The 20106-nt window shown below is 38.8% G+C and overlaps 1 protein-coding gene across 3 annotated transcripts in view; it reads left to right on the top strand.

Annotated features, from left to right (window-relative positions):
* Positions 1–17103, top strand: part of GUCA1C (guanylate cyclase activator 1C) — an 86354-nt gene extending 69251 nt beyond the window's left edge. For all 3 annotated transcript variants that reach the window (XM_064521965.1, XM_064521969.1, XM_064521972.1), the window contains 3 exons: positions 9362–9511; positions 12302–12389; positions 15278–17103. In XM_064521965.1, coding sequence (XP_064378035.1) covers positions 9362–9511; positions 12302–12389; positions 15278–15408 — 369 coding nt within the window. In that variant the 3' untranslated portion in view covers positions 15409–17103. The remainder of the gene's footprint in view (positions 1–9361; positions 9512–12301; positions 12390–15277) is intronic.
* Positions 17104–20106: the final 3003 nt, after the last annotated feature.

Here is a 20106-nt window from a genome sequence, read left to right as displayed (position 1 = left end):
GTATCCTAAGTCTTCAAATAGTTGTGCAAAGGTAAGCTCTGTTGCATGCGTAATTCTGGGGATGTTTTCAGGCTGGAATGACTCTCTGGGCAAGTACACTTTTCCTAGCTTATTCTAGCCAGTGAGCTTAAGCAAAGCAGTGAGGTTGCAACAGCAACATGTGCACTAGAAAACAGGCTATGGGGCCATGAGCCATGTACTGTGGTTGGCAAGACATGCTAGGTTTTATGCTATTCCTTCTGCACTTCTTCAGTTACTTGTGTTGTCTCAGGACACGCAGACAGCACATGCTACCACCTTTCCTAGAGAAGTATTGTTCTTGTCTTTTCTGGTTTTTAACCTCTTTTCGCTCTCACAGTCACCCCTAATTAAGTTTGCACACTGGGAAGTATTCATAAAACTTCTTTTCTTTTCCTGAAAGTCGTAGCTATTGCATTGCAGAGCCAGCAATAAGAGCCTATGTGTCAAACAGCTTCCATATTGAGAGCTAGATGAAAATAAGAATAGAGATGTCTCTTAGCTAGAAATAACCCCTGTCAGAAGTCAGAAGCACTTATTTCTTGAAACACTGTGGTTTTTTTAATTGGTATGTATATGTACAAGTCCTTTCTCCATTACTTTTGGACACAATCCAACAAAAGCAACAAAAGCAACAAAACCAGACCATTTGCTTCTCCTTAATCTGGACTAATGTTGCATAAAATTATTTCAAATATTAAGTAAGCAGTCTGATTGCTGTAAATAAGGAAGATGATAGTAAATTATGGTTTGCTGTCTTTCAGGTGGTATAGTTATATCATTTTTGGCAGTAAGTTTAAGTGCCTTTTAAATGTACTGTACCTTTATAAAAATATTCCATGGAAGTAACAGAAAATAACTTTTATTCTATGAATATTTAATCTGGTTCCATGGAACACTACTCTATTAATTCATAGAATGCTTTAAAGAATGTCTTTTTTCTACTTCCTAACTAACTCTACAGGTTTGGGGTTTTTTTAATCCAATTTTATGTATTTGTTCCAAAAAGGCTATAGGAATCTATTACTTTGTAAGGACTTTCCCATAATGGTAGCTACAATTTCACAGTCTTTTAATTTTGTTTTCCAGTGGCATTGCATAGGGCTTGCCATTGTGCTAGTACTAAGTTATGCTATAATAACGTGTCATTACCGGCTAAAAGCCTATTTTAACCTTATCATAAAACCGTCACTCCCAGGGCGCCCCGTGGTGTGCCCCTGTCCCACGGAGTAGACGCTGCCTTAGGGTCTGTGCACAGCATGGGCATGATGGGCGATCACTGCCCCAGGCAGCGGGTCCATTGTGCAGCTGAGCACGCCCGAGGCACCATGTTTCCCTTGCAGTTATTCAGTGACCAATATTATACGTTAAATTGAAGCAATGGCACTTCTTCAGCAATGTGCACAGGATGGGCTTTTGTTTTGGTTTTTTTTTTTGGAAAATTTCATCTAAGTAAAAACAAATTAGCATGTACTATACAGCTTTCACTGAGCTTAAAAAATGCTTGGAGTGCATGTCTACAGCTAACACGGTAATTTTGTCACATTATGTGAACTGGCAACGAAGATTAACATTGTACAATTAAGCATAATTATTTTTAAATATTATTTTTTGTTAAATTATGATATAGATAAAGGGGAAAGTAATTTTAGTTGGAAACAGCTAAGGAATCTGTTTCTTTATTTACAGAAAATTTATACATTTTTAAAAAGTGCAACTCTCACCTTGAGAATGTTTTTTCTATTTATTGCCATACTCATTATTAGTAGAGCAGTTAAAGGCCACACCTGGCTTACATTTTCTTCTGTTTCCCCCTTATCACTCAAGTGTTGCTTTGATACGTCCAAAAGTATGTAATTGTGAATAACACATCTGTTGGTGAGAATAGAAAATGAACCAAACTTCAGAAATGATAAGAATTGCATAGAAATGCAACAGAAATTGAACATCTATTTTAACTAATTTAGTCACAAAGTTATGTAGTGACATTAAATTGATAACTGCTTTCCTGTGACAAAACATGATCTATCATCTTCCATTTTTTATGGAAATAAAGATGTCAGTGCCTATTAGGTAAAGGAATGAGTGTACTAACTTTTTTCCTTTCTTGAGGTCCTTTATCTGCTAAGGTCTAGTGAAAAGTTAATACAGAGTAGTTGAGAGAATGATAGCAAATGTGTTTAACTTTTCGGAGGATTCTTGCATACATCCCTTGAGACATTGATTTATAAGCACATGATCTAGGAAAACCTAAGACAATCACCCAAATAGACCATCTTTGCCACTAGAGGACATGTATCTCTTTAAAGCACTTTTTCTACACGCTCGTCCTTTTTCATTCTTGGGTTTGTCAAGCAAGAAAAATTTGCCTGAATTTTCAGCCAGAAAAAATTTTGCTGAAAAAATATAAGGCTATGTGGTCATGCCTACGGTTTTTAGTTTCCTTTCTCTTACCAACTGCTTTGTTTTAAAAGGAGAAATAGGCTCCAAAAAGCACAGGCAAAGGCTCAAAATTAAAGGTTGAGAAAGAAGAACTTCACCATGCAGGAGCTGATAGCAGGGGACTGGGTCCTTGAGAGATGTTTGCCTTCCCTGCAGCCCTCCTGGGCACTGCTCTGTCCTGCAGCAGGCTGAGCACAACTCCCAGCCCAACGTCTCCCTGCTTTTCCAGTAATCTTGAAAGAAAATGGTGAGTAATGGAGAGGTAGTGGTTGTGTAAAGGGAGCTGTTAATTATAAAAAAAATAAAATTGTTTGTTGTCTTAGCCCTTAGGATTTCAACAGGTCTCACCAGGTGGCCTATGAACCTCTCAGTGAGGGAACATACCTGGCCCTACATTTCCAATTCCTCTAACACAGAACTCCTGATATTTTCTAAGTTCCCAGTACTCACAGGTCCTCTTCACCAGGGTGAAGCAAAAGCTCACATAACAGGCTGGTCAATGTAGCCTTGCCTCTTCAGGTAACAGTGGGTATGCAACTTTCATGTAACCGCTTAACAATTTGCTGCTCCTAATTTTCTGCTTCTTTCTTCATCCTTATCTAATAATCATTGCTTGCCAACAGTTTCCTCACAATATAAATGTCAGCTTTCTTCACCTGGGACACTGGTGTTTCTGGCCACAGACTGTGTGAGTTCTGGAGTTCTCTTTAAAGTCCACAATTCTAATATTAGATCCCAGGGATGCATCAAAGTAAGAGTGTCACATGTAGCTCTGCATTCAAGAATGTGGATACAGCCTTTGTAGAATAGCTAAAAGTCTTCAGAAGGAAACAGAAAGCAAAGAAATGGGGGAAGATGCAACGGAGTGAAGCGCATCCTCCATCAGTTTGCCCAGGGTAGACAAAGCAGTGCTACATTCAAAGTGGGGGCTGGGTAGAAAGAGAGAAGCATGTGGGATCAGCTATAAATTGCACAGTTTTTCTGAGCTGCTGTAATCTGCTATTTGACCTGAGCCAATATTATAACCTCTTCCTTCTGCTTTATTAGGCTTAAGTAGTATTTTAAAAGACTAGGGGTGGGGAGAGAAGGTGGCTTAATGTTCCAAGCCTTAGGTCTGAAATACCTAGACTGTCTATATTTGCACACTTGTTAATCCTGATAAGGTCTGCTAAGCTATTTATTCTCCTGGTGCCAGGCTGAGTTCTGTGCAGGTTAGAGACATTTCAGGAGCAAATGTAAAACCAAGACACTAGTTATTTTACGCAGAGTCTTAATAAAAGTTTGCAGTACTCCTACTAAGACTGTGAATTCACTGCTTGTAGGGTTTTGTGGAGACAGAAAGTGGCCTTTTCCATAGGCATAGCCATTGTGCTTTGCAGTAGATGGTTGGCTCCATCATGGCTATCTCAGTGGTGCTGCATCGACACTGTTAGGAAGTTGTGTTCAGGTCGGAGCTGTGCTGCACCCTGATCGTTCTGACTGAGCCTTGACTTACTGCATTGTTTCAGGTCAGTTGTGTATTCACAGCTTTTCAGTCAATCGTTTTTTTATCTGTGTTAAAAAGAGTTTTCTAAGGACTCATGAAGATTAGCAACACTATTCTCAATACTGAAGTATAGTGTCCTTCTTATGCTTCCAAGGCTGGTGTATTAATTATTGTTGCGTAATGCTACAGCTCCTTCACCTGCTTTTCCTTCATGGGCCACAGATCCCTGTCCCGACTGCATAATAGTGAGCAGCCTCCAGCAATTGCACATAACCTGATGCTCTGAAGCAATAACATCTCATAAAAGGATAAAATTAAATTGCCCTGTTCTCAGGAGATCCAATAACTAATGTGCAGCCCCCTTTTTATGTACTGCTTTGCCCTTGCCCAGCTGCATGGAAATCTCAATGTATCTGACACAAATGCAGATGGCACTTGGAAATCTACTTCTTCCTAGGTAGGTTTTCTAGCCAGTTACATTCGAACGTGTAGAGATGCTTCAAATATAATCCAGTTTTCAGAAGATAGATCCTCAAACCTCACCACTGTTCTTTTCAGTACATGCACTGTACCATTCTGGTTAGCTCAACCTACGTGTAAGTGAATGGAGTCTTTTTGCCCCATGTTGTTTAAAACCGATTTAGTTGCAAGTTCTCCACTTTAATCTCTTCCTTTCAAAGCAGACTTTCACAGCTCCAGCTCAATTTTGCCGTAACCTATCAAATATCAAGAAGCCGAGCTCAGACTCTCAAGCCTTCAGCTTTGATATTTCTTTCTCCAGTCCTAGTGTCACTGAGCTTATTTGGACTGATTGAAAGCTGAGCAGTGGGAAATGTCTCACAATTTCAGGAGCTTCTGCTAGCAGACATGAGGGCTGATAACAGAGTGAGACTGCTGACCACCTCTTTTGCCTGCACTGAGACCTGTTCTGAAATTAGTCTGATGCTTACAGGTCATGATGCACTAAAAAGAAAAGGGACAAATTCTGCTCAGTGTAATCGGTAAGATGTTTACTGACTAGAACGTGTTTAATAAATGTACACCTGACACAACTTTATGGCTGTGGTTAGCTTAGCAAGTTCAAATGTATAGTTTCCAAAGCTTTTCATCCCAATGTAAGGGTCTGTCTGGAAACAGAGATCTGTATTGTTGCCGTGATACAGCTACACCTGTGATAGACTTCAACGCAAAAACTGCAAAAGCACATCCCCCTCCATGAAAATCAGGCAATGGTTTGAGAGCAGGAGGTTTGTGATGGTTGTTCCAGTGGCCCAGATGTGTTTATCTGAATTCCCAATGCTTGTTTTGTGGGTGTTGATTTAAGAAAAAAAGAATCTTTCTGTCAGTATTCATGAAAATAGCTAGTTTAAGAATGGCACGATAAAGAGTGCTATAGGGGTGTACTGGTGTATAGCTCTTTCCCTTCTCTTTTCCTTGGGCTTGCTTTCCTTCTGTAGCTACACAATGTACAGTCTCACTTTTAGTCTAGCAAGAGTTAAAGCAAAAGGTCTTTGGATAACAGTAGGCCTATGCGCTTTTCTTCCCAGACGTGTATATGTTTCTACAACTGTGACTAGAGTAGCATTAGAAATGCCAACCACAGCAGGTGCTGAGCATTGTGCAGGCCCCAGAGAAGGCAGAGATGGAAGAGCTTATCTTTTCTTCAGGAGCGAAAGGAGACGGGGCTAGAGAGGGAACCAGAGACAAGACTACCACAGGGGGCCAAAGTCCATCCAGGAGACAGGGCCAGAGCAGAGCCTCAGCAGATGTCCAAGGGGTCCATCCAGGAGACAAGTTAGCTACAGCACAGGCCTGAGGTCTATCCAGGGGACGGGCCAGGGACAGGACTGAGACAGGGTCACCTCAAACACAGTTCAGAGAAAGACTGCAGGCCTCGTCCTGAGCTTAAATGGGCTCCTGGGCTCATGGCAGGGTGTGGATGGAGGCCCCCAGAGAGGCTGGTCAGGGCCATTACGGCCCATGAGTGCCCGCAAAGTCCTGACTATTAGTTTTATATAATCAGCAAGTTCTCCCTCCAGTTTTGGAGTCTCCTTTAGTGTTTGCCTTGTTAATCAAACTCTCAGTTTCAAGTGACTTAACATACACTCTTGTCAGTAAAAACAAAACAAAAATAAGTAACAAATACACAGTATCGAAGAAAACAAGCATGTACACAGCTATAATGAAGTCTGATATGTCCTTATGCTTCTAGTCTGTCCGATCAAGCTATTAGAGACCAAAAAACCGCAAATCTTTTGAGCTAAGCTAAGCTGTAAGTCCAGGGAGGTCAGGGAGGGCCAAAATTTTGTATCCGGCCCTTGGGGACATGTAAAAGGAGTTTTGAGTATCTTCTGGTGGCTCTCAAGGCCCGTTCCTCGCATCATGAAACCTCCTGACTGCAGGCATTGCGCACTGCTCTTTGCCAGAGAGGCTGCCAGTCTCACCAGACGCAGAAAAGCAACCAGCTCTGCCTCCCTGAACAGCAGTCCCTCAAGACCGTTTGAGGAGATTTTCCTCCTCTTTTCATTATACCTAGAGAGTCTCTCTTGTAACCTTTTCCCAGTTGTATGGGTGGAGGAAGAGCACACAGATGCATTTTCCTTTGGGACTTGTATGGGATTCCACCGTAATGTGCTGCAGCTGAGGAAAGGAGGGGCAAGCTCCACATAGGCACAGAAAATGAGCCTAAATAAACAAGAACTACATAAATCACACAAATCTGTCCTGTGTCCTAAGCTGTCAAATAAGCAAGTTTCACCAGCCTAAATTCCATTTAACAAAAATGTTACAAACTAGCCTTTTGGAATAACTGTGTAAAACACTGCAAGTGAATTCTTTATATCTTCCGTCACTGGCGATGAGCTCTGCTTATTACTTTTTATGGTAGCCCTTTGCTTGTGACTGACTGACTTCCTAATGAGCAACAGATACTTTCCTTTGTCCGCTGTACAATGTGAAGTTTTACAGAGTCTGGAGATATACAAGGACCTACCTACGTACTTGTCTTGTGAAGGATTACAGAGCAGCAGATGGGTAAATCAGCACTGTAGGGTTTTCTTAATAACATTATAATGCAATAACTGCTCAGTATCACAGAACCATGGAATGAGCATCATATGTTACTGTTATGAATGTTTGCATCATTTAATGCACTATTCTGAGGCTATTGGATGCCACCGTAACAAACAGTATTTCTCTTTACCTGAGAAGGCTCGGGATATGTGTAACAAGATTACTACAGCTTTCTACATCAAATAAGTTTTCTTTTCTATCTACAATATATGTTTTCAGGTGGTGATAGGGAAGAAACAACATTATTTCCTATCAATCCTCTGTGCAACACTTCTGGTTCCATATCACAAAAAATTACTGAGAAAGAAGACATGATTGATTGTTTATTTCTAGTGCACCGACTGCTGAGGTTAACCTGTGGTTGATGGTCTTTGCATGTCTGAAGGGTGTGGTTGGGACTTTATTAGCAACTGCAGTTTTTCTCGGATGTGTTTCAGATGTGTTTTTTATACCTTGGTCTGCCTCCCTTCCTGCTTGGGACAGGCCAAAAGATCCATCAGAACAGCCTTCCCTACACCCAGCAGGTTAAGCTGATGGTTACATTTTCCAAAGAGCAACAAAAGTGACATCAAAACACATGAATAAAACAAACATAATACTATTCTCCAAAACCCAAGGTGAAGTGTATGGGAGAAAGGAGAAAAATGAGTCTGGTCACGAACAACCAGTAAGTGTAAAATTAATTTCTGGTTTCAGTAAACAGTATGAACTTCAATAATGAAGCAGCAATGTCAGCTGGATCTGATCATGTTCTTAATAGATCTATAAAATGAGAAGATGGAAATATAACCTAGCCTTTCCATTAAATATTTGATGTTTCTTGAAATTCAAGAAAATTGAAAATTCAAAAATTGAAATTCAAGCTGGTGTGCTAAAAGAAGCAAAGCTTTCAATACTGGGCTTAATCTTGTCAGAACACTTAACAAAATTACTGCCAAATTTCATTTCATTCCTAAGAGTAGCTGAGGAGTATCTTTGTCTTTGGTGGATTTGCAGTTAGAGGAAATCCAATGGTCATAGCAGAACCTGTGCAGAGAGTCTTTGAAGCAATGGTCATCTTGCACATGTTCAATTTGTTCATGTATATTGAATCCACCGTGTTTGAAACACCAGATTTACGTCTTATGTGCCGCTCTGACAAACAGCATTGCGCTGTAGCGCTTCTGCGTTCCAATAAAGTACATGGCAAACTTAGCCAAACACCACTAAACAGAAGTCATAACAAACACTGCAAGTATGGCAATGAGTAGCACCACACCTTTACAGGACTTATTTTCCTTTAGTCTAGCGGAGTCTGGATGATAAACCAAAATCTGATTGCAAAACCTCAAAAAGACAAGATCTATGTGGATGTATGATAATAAAAAACACACTAAGCCTACTAGATACTCATCCAGCCTTCTCTTGTTAATCACAGGCCATCTGAAACTGATGACAGTCTTTCCAAAGTTTTCCAAGGGACTGGACTCTGGCCAGCGTAAAGATCACAAGACTAAATTTACCAGCTGTTAATTCTTTTTATATGTAAATGAGAAACATTTGGAGCAAGTACTGTCCAAATTCAGCAACTGTTTCTTCCATCTTCAACACATTTTTACAGAAACGGAGGAATTGCCATATTGGCTTAGAACACTCGACCATTAAGTCCTATCCTTGACAGGTTTACATCAGATGCTTCAGGGAAAGAAGCAAAAAAATGTGGGATTAAATCAATCTGAAATGCTCTGTCCCTATGAATGACCTCAATCCTCAGTATTAAAAGACTGGTTTATGACTTGAAGGTTTTTTATCTCTTCCAAAATGTGTTAGTCAGAGAGACTTGGTGTTGATATGGATAAACCATGGTATCTGGAGATCATTCCAGGTTGCTGGTTACCGTGTAGAATACATACTACATGATCTCTCAGATGAGTGACACCTGGAGCAGCTCTATTGCACTGGAAACCAATCGCATTTCTACGCAGTGCCTACCCATATGAATATAGGCAGCACTGCTGTAGAAATTTCATTAGTACCAAACCAGCTATCTCAGAATTCCCTCTTTTGCATTCGGAAGTCTACCACAAAATTGTTTTTCTTTTCCTCAAAACAATGTCAGTATCAATTGCTTAGAAGAGATTGGCTCCCCCAGCTTTTGGGAGAGAACAAAACTGTCTGTGCTAACACTTTCTATAGTGCTTTGATTTGAGCTCATCCTTTTTAAACACCACAGGAGATTTCTATGTTAAGGTGCTTTATAAATCAGCTTGTTTTACAGGGAATTTGATGACCTGTTTCTAAGAAATTGCCAGAATGAAAAGAAAGCCAATGTTGTTAAACACTTTTTATTCCTCTCTCTCTTAGGATGGATTTATAGACTTCTTGGAGTTCATAGCTGCAATAAATTTGGTTATACGAGGGAAAATTGACCAAAAATTGAAATGGTACTTTAAGCTGTATGATGCTGATGGAAACGGATGTATTGACAAAAAAGAACTATTAAGCATATTCACGGTAAGACCAATAGCAAGTGCATTTGATGTGTCATATTGCCTCTAATGCAGTGTTTTGTCATCTGTTGTAAATGGAGTGTCTGCATTTTACCAAATGTTTTACAGCTGTAAAACCAAAATTGTTCTCGCTAGTGACATTCTTGCCATTATTTTCTTGCTTGTTGAAGTAAACATATCTGAGCAGTATTTTACTTTAAACCATGGTTCTACAGGTATAATGCTTTATTGAAAGTGAAAAACTGTAGAAATAGCAGAGACATTATTTTGATAAACTATACTATAAAGCAGGAGAGAACTGAAGCAGCATAATGAATAAAAAAGCTGATCACCAGTGTTTGTGCCAGTGTGGTGTTGTGGAAAAATGGCTTCTCAAACTGAGCTTGTGAAAAAAATAAATAAATTAAATATTGGAATATTTTGATGACATTTATATTATAATATTTTAATTGTTATTGAAAGACTTAGATTTGTTTACTATAAAACTCATTATCATGTTTTCAAAAATTGAATTGGAGAAAGTTAATTTTATCATCAAATCATGCAGTGTCATTTTGATACAAATACTGTAGAAAATTTTGCAGAAAATGGGTCCATTCCAAACCCATAAAACCAAAGCAGTATAATTCTTTCTTGCAAAATGACTTGCCTATTTTTCCACTTGCTCCAGTGAATTATTTTGCACTTCAGTAGTTGCTTTCATTGAAAAGGTATTATAGGGTGCTTTGCAAATATGAATGACTTTTAATACAGCTCCCTAAATGCACAGAACTTGTTACAGATCAAGGTTTTGCTGCAGGGAGTGTAAAATCTAAATAGGGATTTAATGTCATAATAAACAAGGAAGATACTTTTCCTGGATTGTGCATTACTGCTGGCATCTGGCTAGTCACTGTTAGAGACTTTCGAGAGCTGCTGCCCAATGAAAGCAACCAGAGCCAGATTAGCCATGGGGTCATACAAACAAAGCTGATGCATCTCCTTCTAAAGAACACCTTTCTAAAGGCAGAAGGAGAGGCTGCATGGCCTAGATTTCTCGTCATTTGAGACTAACTAGATATCTGTCTAATGTAGATATTCTCCGTCATATTTTACCCAAAGGCACTGAGGCAACTGGTTTTGTCTCAGGCTTTATCTGAAAAGAGAATTAGAATCCTTTTAATATAAAGAAGATCTCTTTTTTAGCTTACCTGGTTTTAAGACCAGTTCAAACCCCTGTGTGTTTTCTCCTCTTTTGGAATAACAGAGCCTTAACCTAAACTTAGATCAAAATAGGTAGACGCTATATAAAAATAAACATATGGGCTTGCAGCCATTAAGAGTCCTGTTTACATCAAGCATCATTAAACAAGGCCTTGTCTAAAAAGATATATAAAATCTGAAACATTAATTTAAAACAAAGAAGTCTCGTTACAGCTTCATTTGTCCCTACGGCTATGCAAACTTTGGACCAGCAAATCATTATCAACCATCAAAACTCTTGGCAGATAACCACACACCTGTCAGTGCCTTTTAACTGCCAGGTTAATTTGTTTTGTTATTTAAGGTGATGCTGTGGTAGTCAGTGATTAAGTACTTCAGGAATCACTGCTTTACTCTTAGCACTACAATAAAATTAACTGTGACAGAGGTACAGCTGCACTGGGGTTGGCCATATAGAATACTCAAAGTATCCGAAGTGTGACTGAATTAACATGAAAGTTTGTGTATCTATTTATGCAAAATTCTTGCTGCCTTTTGGAGCTCTCTGTAAAGTAAGATAAAGACAGTGATGGTCAAGATTTCCATATCAGTGCTGAATGCATTTATCTTACGCTATACTTAAATATAATGAGTTCTAAATAACATCAGCAGCACTGAAATAAGTGACTGGCATATGCAGATATTAGAATAAGTATAGTTTATAAATTTGCAAGAGTTAGTTAAGTAACTTTGTCTGAACATAAATCAGACGTAGAAAAACAAATTCTATGCTATGTACATTATAGAGCATCTATGCACATGCATATATTATGTAGAGGTATACATGCATTTTCCTAGTCACTTAGTAATTGTGATACTGATTCTGAGGCCAACTCTGTAACCACATGCTTAAAGTTAAACTTCTGCTTTAATGTTTGCTGCATCTGGATTGTTGGTTATACAGGCTCCTAATTCATTAACCAGAATGATCACCATGATGCAAAAATTGTGGTCTCAGTGAATGGGATAAAATTTTGCGAAGATATTAATTTGCCCCTTTATTCCAAGTGGTGGGTGTCTTTACCACAGAAAAGGTAGAGAGGAGACTTTTTAAAAAAATTTCTTTGGAGGATAAGTAAATTCTTCCAACTTCCAGGACTGCCAGTCTGACTTTATTTGTGGTTACTAAGTTAAACATTTTTTAATAGAAAAGTGACTTAGGCTTTCTCATCATGTGCTTTCAGCCATGAGTAATACTACTATATTTAAATCACATAGACCATGGGGCACTCTCCAAAGACACAGAACTCTCCAGGGCAAGATAAAAATGCGGATGTGGAATCTAAAGTGTATTGCAGAACAGAGGTGCCACATGGCTTCAGAAGACCTTCAGAGATATGTAAATCAGCTCTGTAATCTTCCGGCTGTGTTATGTTAATTAAATTTTGAATCCTCATTACTGAAGATTTACTTGAAATAGCTATTTATTTAGTGATTTTGAAAGGCTTGGTGAACTAAAGTTTTGCATCCCAATTACCGCACCTGCCAGTGTATTGTTTTCACTACTTCATGGAGAAAAGTCTAAAAGAACTCTCTGCATTTCTGTTTTCAGGCTATCCAGGCTATTAGCGGCCAGACTGACATGTCTGCTGAAGAATTCACAAACATGGTATTTCAGAAGATAGATGTGAACAATGATGGTAAGAATCTAGGTTTTCTCAGCATTAGCAAGGGTTCCCCCACCCCCACCCCAGTAGAAAATGTGGGATCAGGAGGGGAGTTGAATACACTATTGGGGGGGAAAAAAAAAAAACTGACTGTTTTAGGTGAATCGAAGGACTGAATCTGTTCTTCTTTACCCATATGTCAACAGAATTACTTCAGATTTTCAATGAAGTATAAACCAGCTGCCACTATTAACCTGGCATGGGAATTAGTGCAGTAGTGGCTAAAACACGGAGCTCTTGCACCGTTCATCCAAAGTGCCAGTGCTCTGACTGCATAGCAAAACAAAGGTGTGATGTAGGTATTTTTTTAGCATATCTGCGATGGCTTAATGTATCTAAAATGGATAAGAAAAGCAACTGAGATGCATGGCTGCACATGCTCTACCATGTTCTAAGGATTGGACAGCATATCTGAGGGCCCTTGAAGTCTGATTGTTAGCATGTGCTAGAACACATGGTGCTCTTATTTCTCATGACAGCTGAATTAAGCTAATTGGACTTGCAGTTGGAAACTAAAACTTTAATTCACTGCTTTGGAATTGTTTCTAATAGAAGACATGTCACATGTGAACATCTTCACTCCTATTCGTACTCATGAAGATCCTCCTACTACTTGCAATTATGTTATACATCAACTATGGCAACTGCTGACAAATTAGGAATATTAGGAAAACATTGCAGAGCAAAATAAAGTCAAGCTGCGGATCTGGAGTGCTTTTTTGTTCATTTTTGTGGTCTCATTTGGTACATTAAGGTTACTTAAAATGAAAAGCTGTTTGCAATATATAAGCATAATAAAAATAGTGAGCCTGTGATGCATGTGAGTAACTGGTAGAGGATTTTTTCTCACCTGTTTGGCCCATTTTGGGGGTGAATGCAAATTACAGGCTCCAAATATATATTTATATTCTAGAATCTAAAACCAATTCTGTGATTATTCCTACTTTGGCCTTTGCATTGCCTATATATTTATTGCAAGTAATAGTTGTATCTGAGCTGGACCATCAGCTGAAAAGATAGTTTGTGTGCCTTTCATTTTAGCAATGAGATGCCAGAACATGAATTATTCAGTGTGTTCCTCATAACACTCCCATTTCAAACTGCCTTCCATAGTTAGCTATTTTTCAAATAGCTGCAAAACTGTAAGACAGCAGGATTGACTCAAACTGCCCTCAAAGGGGCACATTTCCCCAAGTGTAGCTCAAGCTATGCTACTTCCTTTAGTCCTTCTCGTTGCTTATTGAAAAAAAGACAGACAAATAAGTTGAGTGCTCTCCTTCCTCACACTAAAATACAAGAAATAATTCCCTGGCTGTAGGGGCCAGACCAGGACCACCATCCACCCAAAGATGCCAGGCAAAGGCAAGGCCAAGGGAAATAGATGGGAAGTAAGAGAGTGCCTGGGTTAGGAGGAAGGAGAGCTGAGGAAGCGACTGGCTGAGCAGCAAAGCCGGAGGGAGCAAAGCGGACAAGTATACTGAGACGGCTCATTCTGCCTCTGCCCCTGCCATGGTTATATTAAGGGCACTGGGGTCCAGAGGGGAGGAGTGAGCAGCCACAGGGCGCTGCGTGCCAACCCCTGGAGAGGGCCTGACTCCTCTCACTGAAGCCTAAGAACCAGGACTTCTGTCAAACGGGGTCTTTTCAACTTAATAGTGCATAAATGACATTGCTCACCAGTGCGGGGAGGACCCGTTACACTGGAGAGGAAGCAGCCTTTACTGCAGATGTGGTTTTCACATTTTTCAAATGCTGATCATTTCCCTATTTTACATCAGAGGAAACTTCCAAAGTTGCCACGAACAAAACCCCAAACTTGAACAATAAAATTCCAGAGAGTACTGAAATCCCCAAATAGCCAGAAGCATTCACCAGAAGTGTATGTGATTTAAATTGCTGCTTGCCTGTACCCTAGGGCATCCAGCTGTTTTGCTGTTTGCCTGGCCCGTTTTCATTTCTTATTTCAGTGAGAAACCATTCATTTTAATGATTTTAATAAGAAACTCTAAACTGTTCTCAGAGGAAAAAAACTAACTTTAAACCAAACTCTTCTTTTTAAACCAAGCCTTTTTTCTCCTCTCAGAGAAAAACACTTATCACTGGAATAATTTCTAACCTACACTCCTGTGTAGCTTGCCAGCAGAAAAATGCCTAGGACTGACCTAGGACTTTGCTGAAGAACAGAAGAGGAAGCAGGAAAAGAGGAAGAATGCTAAAGGATACTCCAGCTCTTCAAAAAAGAGATTTTTATACTTGTCTTGCAACTTTCAAGCTATTACTTGATTTTGAGGTGGGCCCCCCACAACAAGGTCTAAATCTCCATGTCAGTTGCTTGGAAGAATTTCTGTAATCAAACCACTTAAATGATTTTTACTACGTCTTATCATGGCTTTAAATAATCCTAATAGTCAATACAGGGGGGATGCCTGGTAATCCTCAGTAAATCACATTCTAATCTCTATTAAGGCCAGGACTGCCAGCTATAGGCTAAACTCCAGTTATCTCAGTGAAAATAGGTCTGTGCAGCTAAATTCAGCCTTGATATGGGCTTCATTAGAGCCATTTTTCACACACTTCTGCCACCATAGATGCTGAACACTCATAGTTGTCTTTGACTTCTGTGAAAGCTGTGCTTGATCTCTTTCATCAGAGAAAAATGAGTCACAGTTTTAGGATCAGCTGCAAAATGGGGAAACACTAGAAAATATTCTTCCTGCATTTGCATATCAATGCAAAAGAGAGGAATAGGGAATCTTCTTGAATCTTCTTGTGGCATACAGTCTGGCATGAATGGTCTTGTGTTGGGCTGAGGGTGATTGCTAGGTTCCTTGGTTTCTAAAAAGTATTTGACTTCCTTTTAGGGGAACTGACTTTAGAAGAGTTTATCACTGGTGTGGAAAGAGATGGCAATCTAATGGAATTGATTACAAAAAGTTTTGACCTTTCCAACGTACTCAAAGTCATACAGAACGGCAGGAGGCACAGCATCTGAAGGCTTCAGTGATGGATGTAGCATCTGTGTCATCATTTGCAAGGAAGATAACATTTGATACAATCAGGGAGCTTCATCTTGTCAAAGTCTGCCCGGACAATACCAGACACCCAGCTCCAGGAATATTTCTCCCTCAGAATTTTCACTTTTGACTCCATGTCTCTCCTTTTCTTTGTTCTTTCTTTCATTAATGACTGCGGCAGCTACAGGACACAAACTTTTGCCCACACATAAAAACTATCTGATGTAGTACAAATAACTTATTTGGTCTCTATGAACATTGTTTAGAGTGATTGAAAAAACAATGGCAATATCACAAAATACAACCTTTCTAGAAGACAGAGTTAACACATTTCTTCTTCTACACACAGGTTCTTTAACCTACTATTTAAAATGTGGTAATAAACTTCTAGATAGGATTATCTTCTATCTGGATCAATTAAGAATGAAGCCTTGTTTGCATTAACTTAACATTTGCGCTAATCAGTGCTCAGAATAGGACTGGATTATCTGGGAAACACTTCAAGCAGCTTAATATTCCAGAGACATGCATCCTCTTTAAAAAGCTGTTTATCACTCTTGACTGTATTACATCTGTCAATTAAAATAATGGGATGTTTTTCTGATGGGGGAGGTGTCAGCTACTCTTCATTCAAATTAACCTTTGTAGAAGCACTGGAATGAAAATTTGTTACAATAATCTTTGTAGAGTAAAAGTAGAAGTTCAAAGAATAGCTAAAACCAAATTATTTTGTAAGGACCAGAACAAATGTCATTTGGTCTCCCAGAGATTTGTGTCCTTTGACTTCTATGTCCTCCTTTTCAAAACAATTCCACTTCTCATGGGACTCTTTGCCACAGCTGCAAGAGACAAAAGGTAAGAGGTGTCATGACCGGTACATGCTGATGGGACTGCTGGCTTCTGCCAAACAGACTGTTTAACAGTTGAATTCTTCCTGACTTTCCCTCACAGGGAATAGTAATTTAGATATTTTTGCTCTGCCCAGATACCTGGGGAAAAGCTTTTAACAATTCAGTCTCTCTGAGACTTCTACCTTCTTCCAAATTGGGTTGCAATCATCTCTGAATCTGGTAGCTGTTTGGAGCAAGGGGAAGGGATTCACAGGCTGCACGATCACATATGCCTCATTTTCTTGGGAAGTCACGCTAAAGACAACTGAACCTTACCATATAAGTAACAAGATTAATTCTATGAGCTGAAATGAGACTGCATGAGCTGGCTGCAAAGGGAAAATTGCAGTTCTCTCTGGTTCTCTTGGGACAGATTGTCTCTCAAGTCTGCAACAGGTTTTATATAATTACAACATTATATCATAAGAGTAAGTTCTTCTTGGCTGGCAGTGTCCTGCAGGCATCACAATAATGCTAGTTTTTGTCAGAAGTATCAGCTTTATGCAAAATAATTTGTGCATGGATCGTTGCAGGATGAAGGAAACAATTATTAAGACTTCAATATGAAAATGTTTTTCTTCCTAATGCGCTTCAAATCCATGTCCATTTGCACAGATAAAATGTCTTCCATCTCTGTGATTATTATCCTAGTTTCTGGTTTGATCAATAGAATGTACTAAGAGTATGCAACAAGCATCACTTGACATTATAAACAGTTCTGACATTATAGTTCTGACATTTGCATTTTGTATATCCTTTCTAAAAAAAGAAAATGATGCATGAGATTGCTGGTGGGTTAGGACTTTAAATCTATCTATTTACTTATCATTGACACATTAATATGTAACTGTCAGTAACAGTTTTCTCAACCTGGACTTCAAAAATATCACTTTTTTAATGTAATGCTTTTGCATTTAGATTCTATGAGGGTGGTGTTCTTCAGAATTGGCTTTAAAATATTTAAAATAAAGTGGTCCAGTCTAGTCTCTTTGGGTGTATGGGAATGGCTGTGTTTTGGATTCTTGCTTTTAAAATAATGAAGTTACTGGCTTTGAAAAGTAACTGCTACTTATGTACACTGACTTTTTTTTATAAAGGGATTTTTAAAAGAGAGTATTTCCATTTAAATTTGCATAATTTTTCTGTGTAGTTGTATTTATTTAATGTGAATTACCAGTTCAGGAAGAGTATCTTGTTTAAAAAAATAATGAATGTAAGAAAATTCTTAGCCATCTTTTTGTGAAACTGTATTTTAAAGGAGTGGCTGACATGCTTAATTTTCCACACTTTTATATGAAATAATTTAGCAGAAGCCTGTGTAATTAAGAAACAAATATCTTTTCTCTTTGATTGATATAAACACTTGGCATATCATTTCCAAAATATCATTTTCCAAAAATTCACCTACAGCAACTCTACATGTGTTTGGGAATACTCCTAAGACTTTATCTATAATACTAGATTTTTTTATAAGTCAATTAACCTAAATTTCCTTTGACTACTTAAGCATCATTTGATGCACAGGTGCTTGAAATAAACACATTATGGCCACAGGTGGCTATTGATCTCATTCTTCTAAATCTGACAGCTGCTTACCAGGTGTAGCAGTGAAATCAGATGGCACACAGAAGAACTATCAAACCTGCCTCCCTATAGTCTTGCTCAGAAACAATTTGAAGCCGCAGTCTGTAGTGGTGTAGGTCAAGCTGCTTTGTGGTAATGAAGGGATGTTGTAAGCTGACGTGTTGTGTTGCTTATCACTATTTTAATAGACAATAGAAAAGGAAAAAAGAAGCCAAATGTTAGCTCACATTACATCTACCCTTAGCAAACACATAGGTGGTTAATGGGCAGTGCTGACCCAATGATTCAGAGGGCTACCAGAGCCTATACAAATGTTTTTGCACCAAAGCACCTGCATGTGAGAACAAAACAACGACAGCGTGTGCTCTCAAGAAGCGTCACGGTCGACAAGACCAATGCAGATGTCCATGGGGAGTGTCTGCAGAAGCCGAGCTGCCTACATCATCATCACAGGGTGACAGAGAGATTTTAGGTCAGATAGATGTCCACTGAGAACAACTACTCATTTTGTCACCATATTCACCTTGGAAAAAAACACAAGTATGAAATTTGGTCTGTGCAGCTGGGTGATCTTAGCCACTCAACAGGGTAATTGGTAGTTCCTCCTCTAATTGAAGCTCTTTCACTGTCACGAAATCCTCATGACTTTATGCTCTTTTTATTGCATGTGAACAGCTAAAGGTAATTAGTGTGACAGTCCCCTTTTTCAAACAACTCGTAATTGTCCTAAGATTATCTCTTTTTTTTTTTCTGGTTGCTCAATATACTAAGAAAATAGGTAATTTTTCTTCTGAGAATCTGGAATTCAAGGCCAAGCAAATCACCTTTTCTTGTAGATATGAAATTGCTTAAGCATTAGTAGGCATGATTAAACCTTATGCCATAGTTATATATCCCTTAAGAAGTGGGAGGAAAGCTCACTATGCTGAGGAAAAGATATCAGAACTGCATTTAATTTCTGATCTTATGTAAGATTAGCTGCACCATACATACCATAGCAGCTAAATATTCAAAGCTCAGGTTCCCTGTGTGCTGGGAACAGGTAGAGATATTTGTCTATTTACTTGAGGGAATGGGCTCAAGATCTACCACATGGAAAGATTTCTAGAAAACTTGCAGGAGTATAGAAATGACTGAAGGAATCAAGGAGGGATTTTTAAATACCATCTTAATAACTATTGCTAAATACAGTTGAACATTCCAAAAATAGGAAATATACATAGCTTTACATTGAACTTTTGGCGTGCTCTTAGTAGAAAGCTGAGTGAGGAAACAGCTTAAGTGTATGATTTTAACACAGTTAAAATAGTAGCTTTTCTACCTGAAGAATAGTGCTGGGCCACTATTTATTGCTCTTGATTTTTCAAATACCAAAGGAATTCACCACTCAAAATGTCCTCTGTTTCTCTACAGAGGGCGTTCAACAGCACAGCAAAATAAACTTTCTTTTTCTTGTTCCTCTTTAGATTATTTTCAATAGCTGTCCAAGTTACCAAGGTACCAATACGTGTGTTTTACACACAGCAGAAGTTTGCATGCTGTGGCGAGCTGTTCACTTAGGAAAGACACCAACTTCTTTTTGCACAGGTTACTAAAAATTCTCTGAATGGCAATGATATTCAGATATTGCTTTTCACAGCTGGGTATGAGTAACTGGTCTGAGAAGAACGTGTTTGGTACTCCATCTTCCTATCCCTTGAGCCATCTAGTATTCTGGATCTCTGAATATACATAGCAATTACAGATTTCTTACACTCTACCTTTCCTTGAAAACTCAAAGTACGCTCAGACTGATAAATGAACGTGGACTTAGGGGCGCTTCGTGGTCCCACATAAGTCAATGATTCCACTGATTGCAAACTGGAACAAAATTTCTTCATGATAACATCTAAAGAAAATATCAAACTCTTGCTTTATTCAGAATCTTATTAACCTTTTAAGAAACAATATTTCTGTGGGCCACTGCGTAGAGGTGGAGGGAAGGAATGAAATAAGTTTTGAGAACACTTTAAAAAAAGTAAGAGGAATGTATTACCACCACTATCATTTTCCTTTTAAAAACCAATGAAATATTCATGAAAAAGATTGACATAGTTTTGAGTGAAATGAAGCTCCCATCAGGCTTTGAGCATGGGTTGGCATTCTTAGCATCCGTTCACATATTCCTTCCATCCCCTCTCCCCAAAGTAATAAAAATGATGG

This window comes from Dromaius novaehollandiae, chromosome 1 (genome assembly GCF_036370855.1).
Source record: "Dromaius novaehollandiae isolate bDroNov1 chromosome 1, bDroNov1.hap1, whole genome shotgun sequence".
NCBI lineage: Eukaryota > Metazoa > Chordata > Aves > Casuariiformes > Dromaiidae > Dromaius > Dromaius novaehollandiae.
The sequence above is the reverse complement of the archived record's forward strand: the minus strand, read 5'-3'. Positions and strand labels throughout refer to the sequence as shown.